Source organism: Octopus sinensis, linkage group LG14 (genome assembly GCF_006345805.1).
Source record: "Octopus sinensis linkage group LG14, ASM634580v1, whole genome shotgun sequence".
NCBI lineage: Eukaryota > Metazoa > Mollusca > Cephalopoda > Octopoda > Octopodidae > Octopus > Octopus sinensis.
The window spans coordinates 50,317,320-50,334,675 of NC_043010.1; the positions used below are offsets into that span (position 1 = coordinate 50,317,320).

Sequence of the window (17,356 nt, forward strand, 5' to 3'; positions counted from 1 at the left end):
CAGTCCCACTGTGTGGCACCTTGGGTTAGTGCCTTCTACTACAAACCCAGGCAAGTGGATTCCCCTGAAGAGAAATGAAATATTATTGGTTAAATTTTGAAATCATATGATAGGGTCTTATCAACTTACTACATTGAGCAAGTTTTATTTTGCTGGAGAAAGCTGTGGTGGCTTGCTGCTCATAGTCCCTTTGAACATTTCATGAGGTTGGTATTCTACCTTTTTGGTTTTTACAATAAGATATTATAATGATAAATTAATAATAATAATAATAATATAATAATAATAATAATAACAACAACAACAACTAGAAAAAACTCGGAGAGTGCAGACCTCCAAGCCAAGCAGCTCATTGCCATCCATATACATGCATGCTGAAAATCGCCCAATTTCCCAAACCAACACCAGCAGAAACATAACCTCCTTGTGTGTGCAGCAGGCCTTAACCACACAGCTATGCCTTTGTCCATGTCCATGACTATGTTTGTGTTTGCATTGGTCAAACACCAGTTTTGTTTATATAGGGTCTTTTTATGCCCCATAGCCTAGCATCTCGACTTATATAAATTGATAGAATTTCTCAAGGCGGCGAGTTGGCAGAAACATTAGCATGGTGGGTGAAATGTTTAGCAGTATCTCGTCTGCCGTTACATTCTGAGTTCAAATTCCGCCGAGGTCAACTTTGCCTTTCATCTTTTCGAGGTCGGTAAATTAAGTACCAGTTATGCATTGGAGTCGATGCAATCAACTTAATCCCTTTGTCTGTCCTTGTTTGCCCCCTCTATGTTTAGCCCCTTGTGGGCAATAACGAAATAAGAAATTGATAGAATAAATACCAGAGTACCAGACTGAAATAAGTAAACATTCAAAGACAGTAGTCTCATCATATCCACAGAACAAGAACTGAATTCAGAAAAAGAATGAAAAGGGTAGTAGATGATTAAAAGTGGTCCACCTACATCATTATCATCTGGAGACTGGGCAGGAGAGGTTGATGATCTAACATCCACTTCATTTGCTGCACCATGTCTCCCTCCTTGTCGACTGAAGCGGTTGTGTTTCGCTGCTTTCTTTTGATCTTTCTTATTACTGCTGCTGTGTGTCGGTGTTGAATCTGTATCCGACATAGGGCCTTCTGGAATCACTTTCTTCACTGTATGCTTGTTCTTTGTGTAATGAACAATGCTGTCTTTCACAGGAGATGTCATTTTGATGTGAAGGTTGCTCACTTTGTAACCGCCTCCACTCTCTTCCTTCTGATAGGTGGGGCTTTGAGGAGGAGTTTCCGTTTCTTGAATATTCTCCAAATCACTTGCAGAAACTTTACTGGCATCTAAGATATAAGAAAAACGAAAAAAAAAAAGAAAAAAGAGAATATGAGGCATTCATTGCTTTCAAGTAGGTACAATGCAACAATCTTATCAGAGGTGTGGATTGGATGTGTGGTAAGTAGCTTGCTTCCCAGCCACATGGTTCTAGGTTCAGTCCCACTGTGTGGCTCCTTGGGCAAGTATCTTCTACAATAGCCTTGGGCTGACCAAAACCTTGTGAGTGGATTTGGTAGATGAAAATTGAAAGAAGCCAGTTGTATATATATATATATGTGTGTGTGTGTGTATGTATTTACATGTGCAGATGTGTGTGTGTGTGTGTTTGTGTCCCCCACCCCATCCATCGCTTGCCAGTCAACATTGGTGTGTTTAGGTCCCTGTAACTTAACAATTCAGCAATAGAGGCTGATAGAATAAATACTAGGCTTACAAAGAATAAGTCTTGGGGTTGATTTCTTCGACTAAAACCGTTTAGCATGTTACTCCAGCATGGTCACAGTCAAATGACTGTAACAAGTAAAAGAGTAAAAAAATAAAAGAACAATAATAAAACCTAGGTGCTTTTTTTGTTTTGTCGTCGTCGTCATCATCATCATCATCATCATCATCATTTAACATCCATATTCCATGCTGCTGGCATAGGTTGGATGGTTCGACAGGATCCAGTGGGTCCGAGGACTGCACCATTCTCTAACGTCTGCTTTTGGCATAGTTTCTTCACCCTGATGCTTTTCCTAACACTAAGTGCATTACAGCATGTAACTGTGCTTTTCTCATACCACCAACTCTAGTGTGGTCACAAGACCCTGACTGTGGGAGTAGCTTTAGGATAGAAGATAGGGTGTTAAAGTATGAAAGAAGGGGGCAAAGTAGGTTTCTTGTAAAGCTACTTGCATTTAGAAGAAAGGGTGAGAATGATCAGGTGGAGTTGCAAACAAATAGATAATGATGATGATGAGGTGTCCAGGTTATCTTCACAAGGTAAAAGGTGAATGATATATGCAGGAAGAGACAGCTGCCTGTCCGCCAGTCTGTCTGTTTGTCCGTCCGTTCGTTCATCCATCCATCCATCCATTCATCATATAAAATCTATTCTGTCTGTCTGTGTGTGTGTCTTCTAGGATCTCGGGCATCCTCCATCCAGTTGTGCACAAATTTGATATATAGATACCGACGGTATCAGGGCGTGTATAAGTCTTGAGAAAATTACAAAAATTGATTCCAGGTGAGAATGCGATCGAGAAAGCTGTGGGAACGTGCATTTGTACACACAAGTACATCAGCTGTTGCGATCACTACTACGCATATGCGAGAAAAATGCACGTGTAGTTTGCATAAGAAAAGCCAGCTGGCTTGAAATAATGCCACAAAATGGGATGGTTGGACAAGTTGTTTTGAGAAAAATTGGTTCAAATATTTGACAACTCAGCACCATCCATTTGACGGGGTGGGGGAGTTTTGCTCATATATATATATATATATATATATATACACACACACACACACACCACACATAGTGGTATTTATTGCTGAACACTAAAGAGATGGAGTAAAAAGATTATATGTTTTAACAGCAATTATGTACTCCTGGTGGTAATTCAATGAAAAGTGTATAAGTTTGATAAAGCACAGAATACCATAACTGTTTGCTGTATTTTATCAATATTGTGTGTGTGTATAATAAATAGAAATCCTGCAAGCTAAAAGTAGTACAACTTACCTCTACTTCTATGAAACTGCGGTATTGGTGGAGTAAAACCCTCTTCTCCTTTTTTACATTTGTGATGTTGAGCTTCAATTGTGTTGATTACAATTCTTATCAGAATTTGAACTATTTCTGTTGTTGCACTGTTGGCATTGACTTGGTACTGGAATGAAAGAAAGCTGAATGGATCAGTGGTTAGCAGTCTTTATAAATTTGGTAATGTGCAACATGAACATCACATGTTTTAAAATTGCATATTTAGAAATACAGAGATGAACTTGTTATATTAATCACATTTCTGTATAACATATGTGAATAACAAGCATGGCTGTGTGGTAAGAAGCTTGCTTCCCAACCACACAGTTCTAGGCTCAGACCCACTGTGTGAGATCTTGGGTAAGGCCTCAATCTGATCTGGCAATGTTTCTACCGCTGGATGCTTTTCCTAATGCCTACCACTCTGAGAGTGTAGTGGATGCTTTTTATGTGCCACTGGCACAGGAGCCAGTCAGGCAGGCCTGGCATCTATCACATTCATATAGTGCTTTTTATGTGCCACCGGTACAGGGACCAGTCAGTGGGTAATGGCATCGGCCATATTTGGATGGTGCTTTTTACATGCCACTGGCACAAGAACCAGTCAGGGGGTACTGGCATCGGCCACATTCGGATAGTGCTTTTTACGTTCCACATGCACAGGAGGCAGTCAGGCAGAGCTGGCATCGACCATGTTCAGGTGGTGCTTTTTACATGCCAAAGCAGAATTATTATAAGATGATAATCCTTCCTACTAAAGGCAGAAGGCCTAAAATTTTGGGAGAGGGAATAAACCGATTACATTGAACCTAGTGTTTCACAAGTACTTAATTTATTGATCCTGAAAGGATGAAAGGCAATGCTGACCTCATCAGAATTTGAACACAGAATGTAAGGATGGACGAAATGTTAAACATTTTGCCTGGTATGCTAACAATTCTGCCAGCCTGCCACCTTGACAATAATAATAATAATAATGATAACAATAATAATAATAATAACAACAATAATAATAATGATATACCTTGATGCAGTACCAGGCAGTGGCTCTCATGGCTTCTTATCTTAACTAATTGGAAGTGTTATCATGTACGTGTTTTGTCTTGCTATAAAAGATGGGCTACAGCAAATATTCTGCTCAATACCACAGATTTGCTTGTTAACTGTCTGACCTTAATCAATTGAGCATGTCCCTTAGTGGCTGACAATATGTGCATCTCTGATCATGAGAAGAAACAGTGGGAGAAAATCATAGTCATGTGTTGAGAGAAATCCTTTGTGGTTTGAATAATTCACCCCTAGAAACATGGGTGTTTCATTCAACCTCCTTAAGCAAACCTTATTCAGGGACTTTTTGAGCAGGATAGGCTGCTTGACCTGAAAAGAATTCTAACTGGGCCCCACCTGCAAGGTCACGTGCAGTTTATCTTGATATGAGATCACCATGTTACGCACAAATGGTTGTGATGCTTCATGTGCCTGGTGTACCCTTATCAGACGGGTAGTCATGATGAGTATACTGGGTTTTGTATATTTGTACCCCAGTTTCACTTTGATAGCATGCAACGCTCTCTCACCCAGTAATAATAATAATCCTCCTCCTCCTCATCATCATCATCATCATCAGCAGCAGCAGCAACAGCACCACCACCAACACCACCACCATCATCACCATCAATGACTGTATCATAGACGTACTCACATATTTTGTATGCTATAAATACCTGTCTGATTTCCCTCTCCTTCCCCTTTCTCAGCTTCACCTTTTATATAAAGCCCCACAGAAATTATAAACTGTCCTTATAATATCCCCCTCATGTGATGTCCCTGTGGCAAATAAAAAATTGTCATCATTGTCATCATCATCATCATCATGACAATATCATTAGCATGTTGGACAAAAGGCTAAGTGGCATTTCTTCTGGGTTTATGTTCTGAGTTCAAATTCTGCTGAAGCTGACTTTACCTTTCATCCTCTCAGGGTCAATGAAATAAAAACCAGTTGCACACTGAGTTTGATATAATTGACTAGACCCCTCCCACCAAATTCCAGACATTGTGCCTATAGTGGAAAGGATTATTATTATTATATTATTGAGTGAGAGACCAGTGCATGCCATCAAAGTGACACTGGAGTAAAATATACGAAGCCTAGTATACCCATCATGACTACCCGTCTGATAAGGGTACACTAGGCACATGCATCACAACCATATATGTGTGACATGGTGATATCATTTCAAGATAAACAGCACATGACCTTGCAAGTGGGGCCCAGTTAGAATTTTCTTCTGATCGAGTAACCCATCCTGCTCAAAAGGTCCCTGAATAAGGTTTGTTTAAGGATGTTGAACGAAACTCATGTTTCCAGAGGTGAATTATTCAAACTCCAAAGGATCCCTCTCAACTATGATGCTTCCCCACTACTTCTGCTTGTGATCAGAGATGCACATATCATCAGTCACTAAGGGACATGCTCAACTGGTTAAGGTCAAACAACTGACAAGCAAGTCTGTGGTATTGAGCAGAATATTTGCTGTAGCCCATTTTTATACCAAGACAAAACAATGTACAAGATAACACTTCCAATCAGTTAAGATCAGAGCCATGAGAGCCACTGCCTGGTGTGGCATCAGGACATATAGGTACTGCATATTATTATTATTATTATTATTATTATTATTAGGCATTGAACAAGGTATTTTGAAGGCAGAATGTATAAGCATAGTTGTACTTTCAGCATTTTGGTCTTGCAGTGTAGATGGACTTCACTTTTCATAATTATTTATAAAGCAAAGAAGACAAGGAGTTAGAAGCAGAGACAAAGCATAAATCAAAGGATCAGAGAACAGCCAATATACATGTGAACACACACACACACATCAACACTTAATTACATTTGCTCAATCTGAACTGCCCTGGGGGTTAAATAACAACAACAACATCAACACCACTAACAGTGGCAGCAACAAGAACAACTAAACCACAACAACAAAAACAACAACAAAAACATGTATTATTTATCTAGTTCTCACCTTATAGAGGACCACTAGGAAAGCCATTAGCCAAGAATGTCTCACACATGGTTCTAGGAACCACAAAGTATAATTGGGAGGTTGATAGTCACTGGCATAGCGCTGTGGTGAGGGAGAGTATTTCAGGACCATTAATGTAATTGGTAATATCATGTTTCCAAGGGCAAAATTCCGATCTAGGATCTGTAGAAAAAGAAGAAAAAAAGTAAGAAATGAGAAAAATCTTATACAGGTGCAGGAGTGGCTGTGTGGTAAGTAGCTTGCTTACGAACCACATGGTGCTGGGTTCATTCCCACTGCGTGGCACCATGAGCAAGCCTTGTGAATGGATTTGGTAGATGGAAACTCAAAGAAGGCCGTCATATATATGTATATGTATATATATATGTAAGTATGTCTTAAATCCCTGCAGGCATGCCACAAGGTTTAAAATGTCAACTGATAAAATAGTGTACGGGTAAAATGGTTTGACTTTCAGAAAATTTTAACTGTTGCATTTGAATTTGACTTTACACCTTATAGTTATTTTGCATTACAATGCTGGTGCATATTTTGACTTTACTTTTAAGAAAGCCTTCGACTGTTTTACAAATTTAAGCTTAAGCTTCACTGAGGTTTATTTTTATTGTTTACTCATGTATTTAATTACGTTATATCAATTTATTGTGCAATTTCCTTATTTTAACACTTTAATATTATATATACCAGACAGTTTTTAAAATTGTTTGCATATATACGTTAAAAATAAATAAATGCGCCCTTTTAAAGCCTAGCCAGGCTCATGGGCCCGGTTTCTATGGCGTATGTGTTTCCCAGCTGGATGGGACGCCAGTCCATCGCAGCATTACTCATTTTTGCCAGCTGAGTGGACTAGAGCAATGTGAAATGAAGCGTTTTGCTCAAGAACACAACGCGTCGCCCAATCCAGGAATTGAAACCACAATCTTACGATCATGTTGCTGATGCCCTAACCACTAAGTCACGTGCCTCCACATATATATGTTATGATGTATATATTTATCTTGATGTGAAGATATGTCTCTATATATTTATGTGCATGTATGTATTGTAGGTAGGTATGTATATATATGTATGTATGTGTGTATGTGTATGTATATGTGTATATACATTTATATGTATGGGCAGGTATTTGCATACATTTTTTTTTGTATATTTGTATGTGTATCTATATGTGTGTGTATTTGTATGTATGTTTGTATTTATGTAGATATACATGTAATTTCATGCATGCGTTTCGCAAGCTGAACGAAGTATCTACCCTTAGTTAGATACTTTTTTGAATGCCATTATTTAACGCTTTCTACCTCTATCTATTTTCTCCTTTTCTCTCTCTCTCTAATTTTCTGTTTCTCTTTCTTTTATTTCTTTTTCTTCTCCTACTCCCACTTATTATTCTCTGATTTTTTTCCTTTTCTTTTTTTTTCACCTGTAACAACTAACTGGTATAAGCATACACCAGAAAATTTGGTGCAAGTGCATGTGTGTGCATGCATACATATATATATATATATATATATATATATATATATGTATTGTATATATTTATGTCTTGCCAATATATGTCTGTATATTTATGTAGCCATCATCATCATCATCATTGTTTAGCATCCGCTTTCCATGCTGGCATGGGTTGGACGGTTCAACTGGAGTCTGGGAAGCCAGAAGGCTGCACCAGGCCCAGTCTCATCTGGCAGTGTTTCTCCAGATGGATGCCCTTCCTAATGCCAACCACTCCATGAGTGTAGTGGGTGCTTTTTACGTGCCACCGGAACAGGTGCCAGACAAGGCTGGCAAACGGCCACAATCGGATGGTGCTTTTTACGTGCCACCGGCACAGAGGCCAGGCGAGGCTGGCAACAGCCACAATCGGATGACGTATATTATAGATTGTTTGCTATGTGTGTATATTTTGTGTGTATATACTCCCACATCAACATCATCATCATCACGCGCACAAACACACACAAATACACACACAGATACATGCACACACACACACACACACACACACACACACACACAGCCGGCTTCTTTCATATAAGAAATATAAAGAAGTAAATGTGATACTCACATAAGGTACTCCACTGATGAAAGCATTAAAAACAGCTGAGGATCTTTGTTGATAAGAAGTAAAATGAAAAGAAAAATAAGACATTGTTAGAAGTTATTTAAAGTGAAATGTCTGAAACAAAGGCAAAACAACCTGGGGAAAGAAGCCTTGGAAACCGAAAGGTCCCTCAACAAAAATTATATTTACATATATGTGTAGGGATAACTACGTAGGAAGAAGCCTGCTTCCTGACCACATGGTTCCAGGTTCAGTCCCACTGTGTGACACCTTGGGCATGTACCTTCTACTATAGCCTTGGACTGACTAAAACCTTGTGATTGGATTTGACAGACAGAAACTGAAAGAAGCCCATCATATGTGTGTGTGTATTTATATGTGTGTGTCTTTGTGTCTGTGTTTGTCTCCCCACTATTCTTTGACAACCGATGTTGGTTTGTTTATATCCCCATAGACGTAGGAGTGGCTGTATGGTAAGTAGCTTGCTTACCAACCACATGGTTCCGGGTTCAGTCCCACTGTGTGGCACCTTGAGCAAGTGTCTTCTACTATAGCCTCAGGGCGACCAAAGCCTTGTGAGTGGATTTGGTAGACGGAAACTGAAAGAAGCCTCTCATATATATATGTGTATACATATACGTGTGTACTAGGCTTACAAAGAATAAGTCCTGGGGTTGATTTGCTCGACTAAAGGCGGTGCTCCAGCATGGCCACAGTCAAATGACTGAAACAAGGAAAAGAGTAAAAGAGTAATACAGAGTTTTGATAGCTAACAGCCTATGTGGGAAGTTTATTCTGTCTTGACAATTTTGAACATGGGAAAAATGTTTCCCAAATCATTTATGCTACACTGGATTATGATTTGTAAAGGCTAAATGAAATCGTAGTCATGGCTGTTATCAGTGTCATGTGAATGGCACCCGTGAAATCATAATTGTGGCCATTGCCCAGTAGCATGATCTTCAAATGCCGGGCCTCACGGAGGCGATGACAAGTGATTGAGACCTTTGGCAATATGCTGTGCTTCAGAAGAATTGTGAAGCCAAGTGAAATCGTAGTCATGGATGTTGCCAGAGTCATGTAAATGGTGCCTGTGCGGCAGCATGTAAAATAGCACCACTTACACTCTCAGAGGTGGTTGGCATTAGGAAGGGCATCCAACTGTAGAAATCATGCCAAATCGGACTGGAACCTGGTGCAGCTCTCTGGCTTACCAGTTCCAGTCAAACTGTCTAACCCATGCCAGCATGGAAAGCAGATGTATTATTATTATTATTATTATGATGATGATGATGCTGAGGAAGAAGAAGAAGAAGAAGATGATGAAAGAATCTTCGTCGTCGTCGTTGTCATCGTCATCATCATGTCTGATTGTTTTATCCAAACGGGATGGTGCCGATTATGTCCACAGATGTTAAAGATACTGAATTCAAAAAGGTGATCAAAGTTTTTGTTGAAGAGATAGTGGATAATTTTATATGCTTCTAACAAGTGAAGTGCTAGACATCAATGTTTTAAGTTAGTCAATGGTCAGAAAAGCAAAAGATGTTCAAGATACAGTAACACATGCCAAGCAAACACCTATATTATGTATTCGGAGGAGACATGGATTTAAAACAACAGTAACAACAAGAAAAAAAGTACATTTACAATAGTTACCTCAGTTTATATGGTGGAACACTAAAGGTTTGTTCTGTTTGATTATATCCTAACAAGACATTAAGATGCCGGAGAACGATGCTCTGTAAATGAGAGAAATAATATTTAGTAACTTAAAAGAAATCACAAACAATGAAACAAACAAATAATATACTGCAGTTATGTAACATAGAGTAAGCTATGTTCTCAATAAACTTATTTCTTTATTGCTCACAAGGGGCTAAACATAGAGGGGACAAACAAGGACAGACAAAAGGATTAAGTCAATTCCATCGACCCCAGTGCGTAACTGGTACTTAATTTATCGACCCCAAAGGATGAAAGGCAAAGTCAACCTTGGCAGAATTTGAACTCAGAACACAGCGCCAAACGAAATACTGCTAAGCATTTTGTCTGGCGCGCTAACGATTCTGCCAGCTCACCACCTTATTTTCAATAAACTTGGTCACAGTGTTAACCTTTTAGCATTCAAACTGACCATATCTGGCCCAAATATTTAACCTGTTTTATGTTCAAACTGGTCAGGCCTGGCCTCTCATACCTACCCTGTAATGTCATTCTGAAAATAAACAATCACATTACAATATTTCATGTGTCATCGCAGGAGTGGCTGTGTGGTAAGTAGCTTGCTTACCAACCACATGGTTCCGGGTTCAGTCCCACTGCATGGCACCTTGGGCAAGTGTCTTCTACTATAGCCTCAGACAGACCAAATCCTTGTGAGTAGATTAGGTGGACAGAAACTGAAAGAAGCCCATCATATACGTCTTTGGAGTAAGGAGAGAGTTCTTGCAAAGTATACTTGGTGAGTAGAGCAGCTCAGGATCTGTGGCCTTTCCTGCCTACTGAGGAATTTATTTGCTAGAATGTTTTTGCAAATTGTTATTTATTTTTTATAGTTTACACATTTTCTTAGTAAATTCCCACCATCTTTTGTGTATCGTCCAAAATGTTTTTTCAAACCCCTTCAAACCAATAAAGAAAGAAAGAATCATCATCATCATCATCATCATCATCATCATCAATAATATTATTATTATTAATATTATTATTATTATTAGGCAATGGGATCAGTAAGTGTTCTGCTTAGAAATTTATAGAGAATTAATGGCGGGCAAGTGTGATGAAAATGAACTGGCCAGTTTGTTTGAGTCAGGAACTATCATGGATAATTTCCTGATGTTCTTGCCCTGGCAGTGCTACCAGGGGCGGGGGGGGGGTAGCTACCAGTTTGAAATAAACTCTACAGGCACGGATGTGCTGTCAGATGGACTTTTCTGAGGTATGTGCAGTGTCCATCTGTTGGCTGAGTCTGTAGCGATGATTGTACTGCCGCCCCACTTCAATCGGGCAGACAAGACAGTTTTCCTTTGCCTGGTGGCTGTGGGGAAAGAGGTTGTTTGGTGGACAAGGCTGAAAGGCATCAGGACAGATACAGCCCTCTTTGGTAGAGCTCTCATTGACCTTTCCAAATTTCACTTGAAAAGGAAATTGAGAGTGGAGAGTGAAGTGCTGTCCTTGAGTGAGTTTATTGAAGGGCGGATTAAGATTGTAAAAATGGCAAGAGCGGATGGTACCTCTCTGAGTATAGACCTGTGAGTTGGAGACAAGGAATTGGAAAGGGCACTTGCTCATAGGGTTTCAGGAAATTTCGAACAGTGGGGTTTCTCAATTAACCCTAGAGGCATTCCTGTATCAGGAGGGTCACATCTCCTTCATCTTCACCTAACTTTTTTTTCTTTTACCTTTCAAATGCTATGCATATGTCCCTTCTTTTCCAGTGTATTCTGTGTATACTTTATTTCTTTATTTTATTTTTATCATTTCGTTTTCATATGTAAACCCCCACACTTTATGTCTGTCTCTGTACTGTCCCCCTCATCCTTTGCCCTTGTGCCAAATAAATGAAATCATCATTATTATAAGTAGTAGTAGCAGTATTAGTATTCCGCTGACATCCACTTCGCCTTTCATTCTTTTGGAGTCAATAAATTAAGTACCAGTTAAGTACTGGGGCCAATGTAATCAATTTAACCCCCCCCCCAAAAAAAAAAAATTTCAAGCCTTATGCCTGTTGTAGAAACGATTACTATTATTATTGTTATTATTATTATGTTTTACTTTTAATCTGCATGTTTGTTACAAATGCTTGCTGAAACACACCCAGTGTCCTATGGCGAGTGAAGGATAAGACATGGTAGAATATGACTGAAAACTTGGGGAGAGGAAGAGGAAGGGGCAGTTGCAAAATATCTTCATGTAATACAACACAGACATTTAAAATAGTAGGGTTTTGCAAAGGATGTTGGAAGTATTTGCCAGCACAATCTTTTAGGTTTTTCTGAGATATGGTACTCCTGGGATGTTATCTAGAGGTTCCTAACATCTCTTTTTTTATCATACCTAGGGCACCTACAATAACAGGAACAGTTCTCGCTTTAAGATGACACATCTTTTGTATTTTAAATAATCCAGGTTCTTATATTTACTTAATTTGTCCAATTCCTTTACAGATATATATTTATCAGTGGAAACACTTACACCTATTCGTCTACAAGTATTTTCTTTCTTTAATAATAGTCTATTTGATTAGCCTAGATTGTTCTGTCAGTGTTGACTGGAAAATCCCAGTATTATTATTATTATTTTTTTCTCATTTGATCACATCAATGTGACATTAGGAGAGAATTAAAAAAAAAAACCTAACCTATTTTGAATATTTTATTTTATTAATTTACATTTTCACACAATGAAGTGACTTATTGCACACTAAAAATTTTTTTTTTTTTTCCCACACTTCCACTCCTGCCAATGAAACACTCTTGGTACGAGAATGAGGGAATATTAACAGAGTTAATTAATGATATCTTTAGAATAATGATTTATTAGACATTTTTATTGACATTTTAGAGTAATTAAATTTAAATTAAGCGTAATTAGTATAAAGACATCATTACTATTGTTCATGATATACCACATTTTATTCCATCTCTCTTTCTCTCAAGATATTGTTGTTTAGCCTCAAGTCAGTTCTGAAAGAGTAAACCTATTCTCAAAAGTATTCCAGCCATGCCCATCCCATCTTTTATGTACATCAAGGACCATATTATTCTTTGTGTTCCCTAGATTTAAGACAGTAGGGTGTGATGTGAAATGCACAGGTCAAGCTACTACACAGAGAATTTTTTATTGATTTGCTTTCTCCGTGCACATGTGTATGTGTGTGTGTGTGTGTTTCAAATAGATAAGGTAGAAGAGGCTGGGAAACAGAAAGTTGATGACAGGGGTAGATACAGAGAAAAAAATGCATTTGTTGTGCACCAACAAGCTCCCAGCACGTGTGGGTGTGTGCAAGTGGCAATTTGGACAGCTTTACTCTTTTACTTGTTTCAGTCATTTGACTGTGGCCATGCTGGAGCACCGCCTTTAGTCGAGCAAATCGATCCCATGACTAATTCTTTGTAAGCCTAGTACTTATTCTATCGGTCTCTTTTGCCGAACCACTAAGTTACGAGGACGTAAACACACCAGCATCGGTTGTCAAGCAATGTTGGGGGGACAAACACAGACACATATATATACATATATACGACAGGCTTCTTTCAGTTTCCATCTACCAGATCCACTCACAAGGCTTCGGTCGACCTGAGGCTATAATAGAAGACACTTGCCCAAGGTGCCACGCAGTGGGACTGAACCCGGAACCATGTGGCTGGTAAGCAAGCTCATTACTACACGACCACTTCCACACCTATAGGGGAAAAAATTTATATTCAGGTTATACTGTGGCACCCCTAGCATCGTCTTATGACACACAAGTGTTCCGCGACATACTGGTTGCAGAGCACTGCTCTTTTTCACAAAGTTATGAAGCTCAAAGTTCAGAGACACAAATCTAACAATGACATGTTTTTTATAAATGACAAAATTTATATTATTTACTCGCAATCGAAGCAAGGCACTATAACCAAATAAAAGAATAAAAGAAAAGTGTAATGATATATGTTTTGTGTCACTTTTCTGTCCCTCACCTGGGGTTTACCTGGACAACAGTAACCAGCAATATCTTCGTCTTCTATTTTTGCCATAAACTGAAAAACAGAAAGTTTACAATTGACTCATGGAAAATGCATGGAAATATATGCATAAAAACTAAAAAAGAAACAAAGGTAAGCTGATGGAATGATGCTAGAATACAGTGGAAGCTGAGATGCTGAAGTTAGTAGACCCCAGTTGAACTGTCCAACCCATGCTAGCATGGAAAGCAGACGTTAAATGATGATGATGATGATGATATATGTGGAGGCGCAATGGCTCAGTGGTTAGGGCAGCAGACTCGCGGTTGTAGGATCGCGGTTTCGATTCCCAGACCGGGCGTTGTGAGTGTTTATTGAGCGAAAACACCTAGAGCTATACGATGCTGCCGCAGGGGTGGGTGGCGATCCCTGCTGTACTCTTTCGCCACAACTTTCTCTCACTCTTTATTCTGTTGGCCTGCACACTTAGCCAGTGGGGTGGCTTCATTTGAAGGCTAAAACAATGCGAAGCGCATTGTGACCAGTGATGTGTAGCAACATCTGATAGCCTGGTCGGTCATGGCAATCACAGTGATATATATATATGTATATATATATATATATATATATTATATATATATATATATATATATATATTACATGTAAAATATATATGTACAATATATGCATGTAAAATATATATATATATATATATATATGTGTGTGGTGTGTGTGTGTGTAATATATATATGTAACATACATATTCATGGAGGCAATGACAAATGACATACTTGAGAAGAAGACCCATCAAGCCAAGTGAAATTGTAGTCATGGCAGATATTGGTGTCATGCAAAGTGACACCCATACCAGTGGCATGTAAAAGCATCCATTATATTCTCAGAGTGGTTAGCATCAGGAAATTTGATGTAAGAGGGGCAAATAGAATACCAGGCTTACAAAAAAAAAAAAAATGAAAAAGAAAAAAAGAGCACTGAATCAATTCCTTCAACCAAAATCCTTCATGGTGGTGCCTCAGCATGGCTGCAGTCCACAACTAATACAAGTAAAAGGTCAGAAAGGCAAACATTTATAAACAGGAAACTAACCTTCATGAGTAAAGCAACAAGTTGATGTATTGTGTCTCTATCAACTCCTTCTAAATCCATTGCTTTTTGAAGTAGTTCAGTAAAATTGCTTTCTTCATCGGTAAATTCTCGTAGATTTCCACCTGTTTTAATTTTGTATGGGTTTTTTGGTGGGTTGCAGGGGACATTTTTTGAGGTTTAAAGAGAAAATACAGTGAAGCAATTATAAGAGAAATATTTTTTTAATAAAGATATGGTAAGAAAAAATCCAAAATAAAATTATATTCCTTTATTAGTAACGGAAACAGTATTAGTTAAGAATAACACTTTGCGTATCATACTTAATATAGATACAAAGCCTTGAAATGAATATTGCATTTTGAAGGCTTTCTACAGCATATCTACATTAATCCTTGAGCATTTAAATCAGCAATATCTGGCCCAAATAATCTACCTGTTTTATGTTCAAACTGGCAATGTTCAGCTTCTCACACCTACCCTACAAGGTCATTCTAGTGTAGTGGGTGCTTTTTACATGCCACCAGCACAGGGGCAAGAGGAGGCTGGCAATGACTATGATCAGTTGGTGCTTTTTACATGCCACTGGCACGGAAGACAGTCAAGGTGGCGCTGGCATTGGCCATGTTCGGATGGTACTTTTTACACGCCACCGGTATCATAACTACAATTTCCATCTAATTTTTATTTTGATGTTGTACTTGACTCAAAAGGTCTCCTCAAGCACAGCAGGTCACCCTCACACAGTATACAATATCATGAAGTTGTTGATTGAAGATATTGTCTACTGGGGATTTGTACAAGTCACAACAAGGACCTCAGATAGTACTTTACGCAATATGCATGCAGTTCCAAGTAACGCTGACTTTTGCATAGGGTATCTCTAAGGTTTACAGATATTTTTTTCTGATTGGGTTGTATTGAACCCAATGCTCCAATGATAATAGGGATAACCTTTATGTTTGACTCTCATAGCTGCGATCTCAATTCTCAGGTCTCCGTATCATTATTATTATTATTATCATCATTATTATTATTATTATTATCGTTGTTGTTGTTATTATTATTCATGCACAAGTATGTGTGCATTCATCATTATTTTATTTATTTGATTCAATTTCAGGAAAACTGAAATGTGCCTTTGACAATTCTGGAGTGTATTGATTTTTGGCATGTTCTGTATTTTAACCTTTCATTACAAGGCATAATCTCACTTTCTTCAATACCACACCCCATCTTAGCTAAGGGGTCTTGATCTTGAAGTTACTTGGTGACCTTACTAGTGCTGGTGCCATGTAAAAAGCACCCAATACACTGTAAAGTGGTTGGTGATAGGAAGAGCATCCAACCATAGAAATCATACCAAAACCGATACTGGAGCTTGGCACATTCCTCTGGCTCAGCAACTTCTGTCAAATCATCTGACCCATGCCAACATAGAAAAACAGACGTTAATTGGTGATGATAATGATGATATTTAACAGTTTGGTTATTGTCACTTTGACCAATCCATTCTGAACTGTAGATCATTTTTCTAGATTTGAAACTGTATTTTCTTTTGTAACTCTTTGACAGCTTATGTCAAGAAAAGTAGGTCATCAAGAAATATAAAAAGCACACAAGGACATTAATTTTTGAATTCCTGTGTTATTGCTTCATGAACTGAAAAAGTAACTGCCAAAAAGAAGAATTTAAGGAATTTCAAAAATACAAACCTCCAGCAAATACGTAATTTGTAAAAGTACCTAAACCAAATTTGGCAGTCATGCGCCGTCCCAAGCTAAACTGTGGGGCTGACTGTTGTCTGATGCAAGATTTTTCCTTATCTGTAAAAGTGTGGAAAAGAAAAAAGCAAAAATAACTAAAACATAGAATAAAGAAGATAAAAATATATTATTGTCGCTTACCAAAAATGTTCCATTAAAATTTATTATAATTTCTTAAGAAATTGTTAATGATTACATTCAAAGAGTTCACTTGATCAAATAGATTATGAATAAGTAATATGGTTTGATCTAATTAATTGTAATTAATGCATAAATCAAAATAATTCAATGAGAGAAGGAGAGGTGGAGAGTGGAGAGTATTTAGGTCGTTTAAGGGCAAATAGAAATTATAATTTTATAATTTAATTAAAACAACCTGAAATTATTTCTTCATAAAAAGCAACAACTAAACTCTTCAATTTCAAAAAACTTTATATCTAATTATACATTTATTTATTTATCTATTTATTCATTTATCTAGTTATTTATTTATTTATTGCTATTTCTTACTTTACAGAATTTTATGACTGAAGAAGGAATTGAATAAAGAAAAAGACAAAAATAAATTAAAGGTGAGAAAGTGAGAGAGTGAGAGAGAGACAGGGTGAGAGAGGG

The 17,356-nt window shown here is 38.0% G+C and overlaps 1 protein-coding gene across 1 annotated transcript in view; it reads right to left on the minus strand.

Moving 5' to 3' along the window:
• The window catches only part of LOC115218894 (protein unc-79 homolog), a 143,443-nt gene that overhangs the window by 55,048 nt on the left and 71,039 nt on the right, over positions 1 to 17,356 (minus strand). The window contains 8 exon segments of the mRNA XM_029788893.2: positions 960 to 1,333; positions 3,052 to 3,199; positions 6,108 to 6,290; positions 8,200 to 8,242; positions 9,856 to 9,938; positions 13,887 to 13,946; positions 14,979 to 15,100; positions 16,691 to 16,801. Of these exon segments, the coding sequence (XP_029644753.1) occupies positions 960 to 1,333; positions 3,052 to 3,199; positions 6,108 to 6,290; positions 8,200 to 8,242; positions 9,856 to 9,938; positions 13,887 to 13,946; positions 14,979 to 15,100; positions 16,691 to 16,801 (1,124 nt within the window).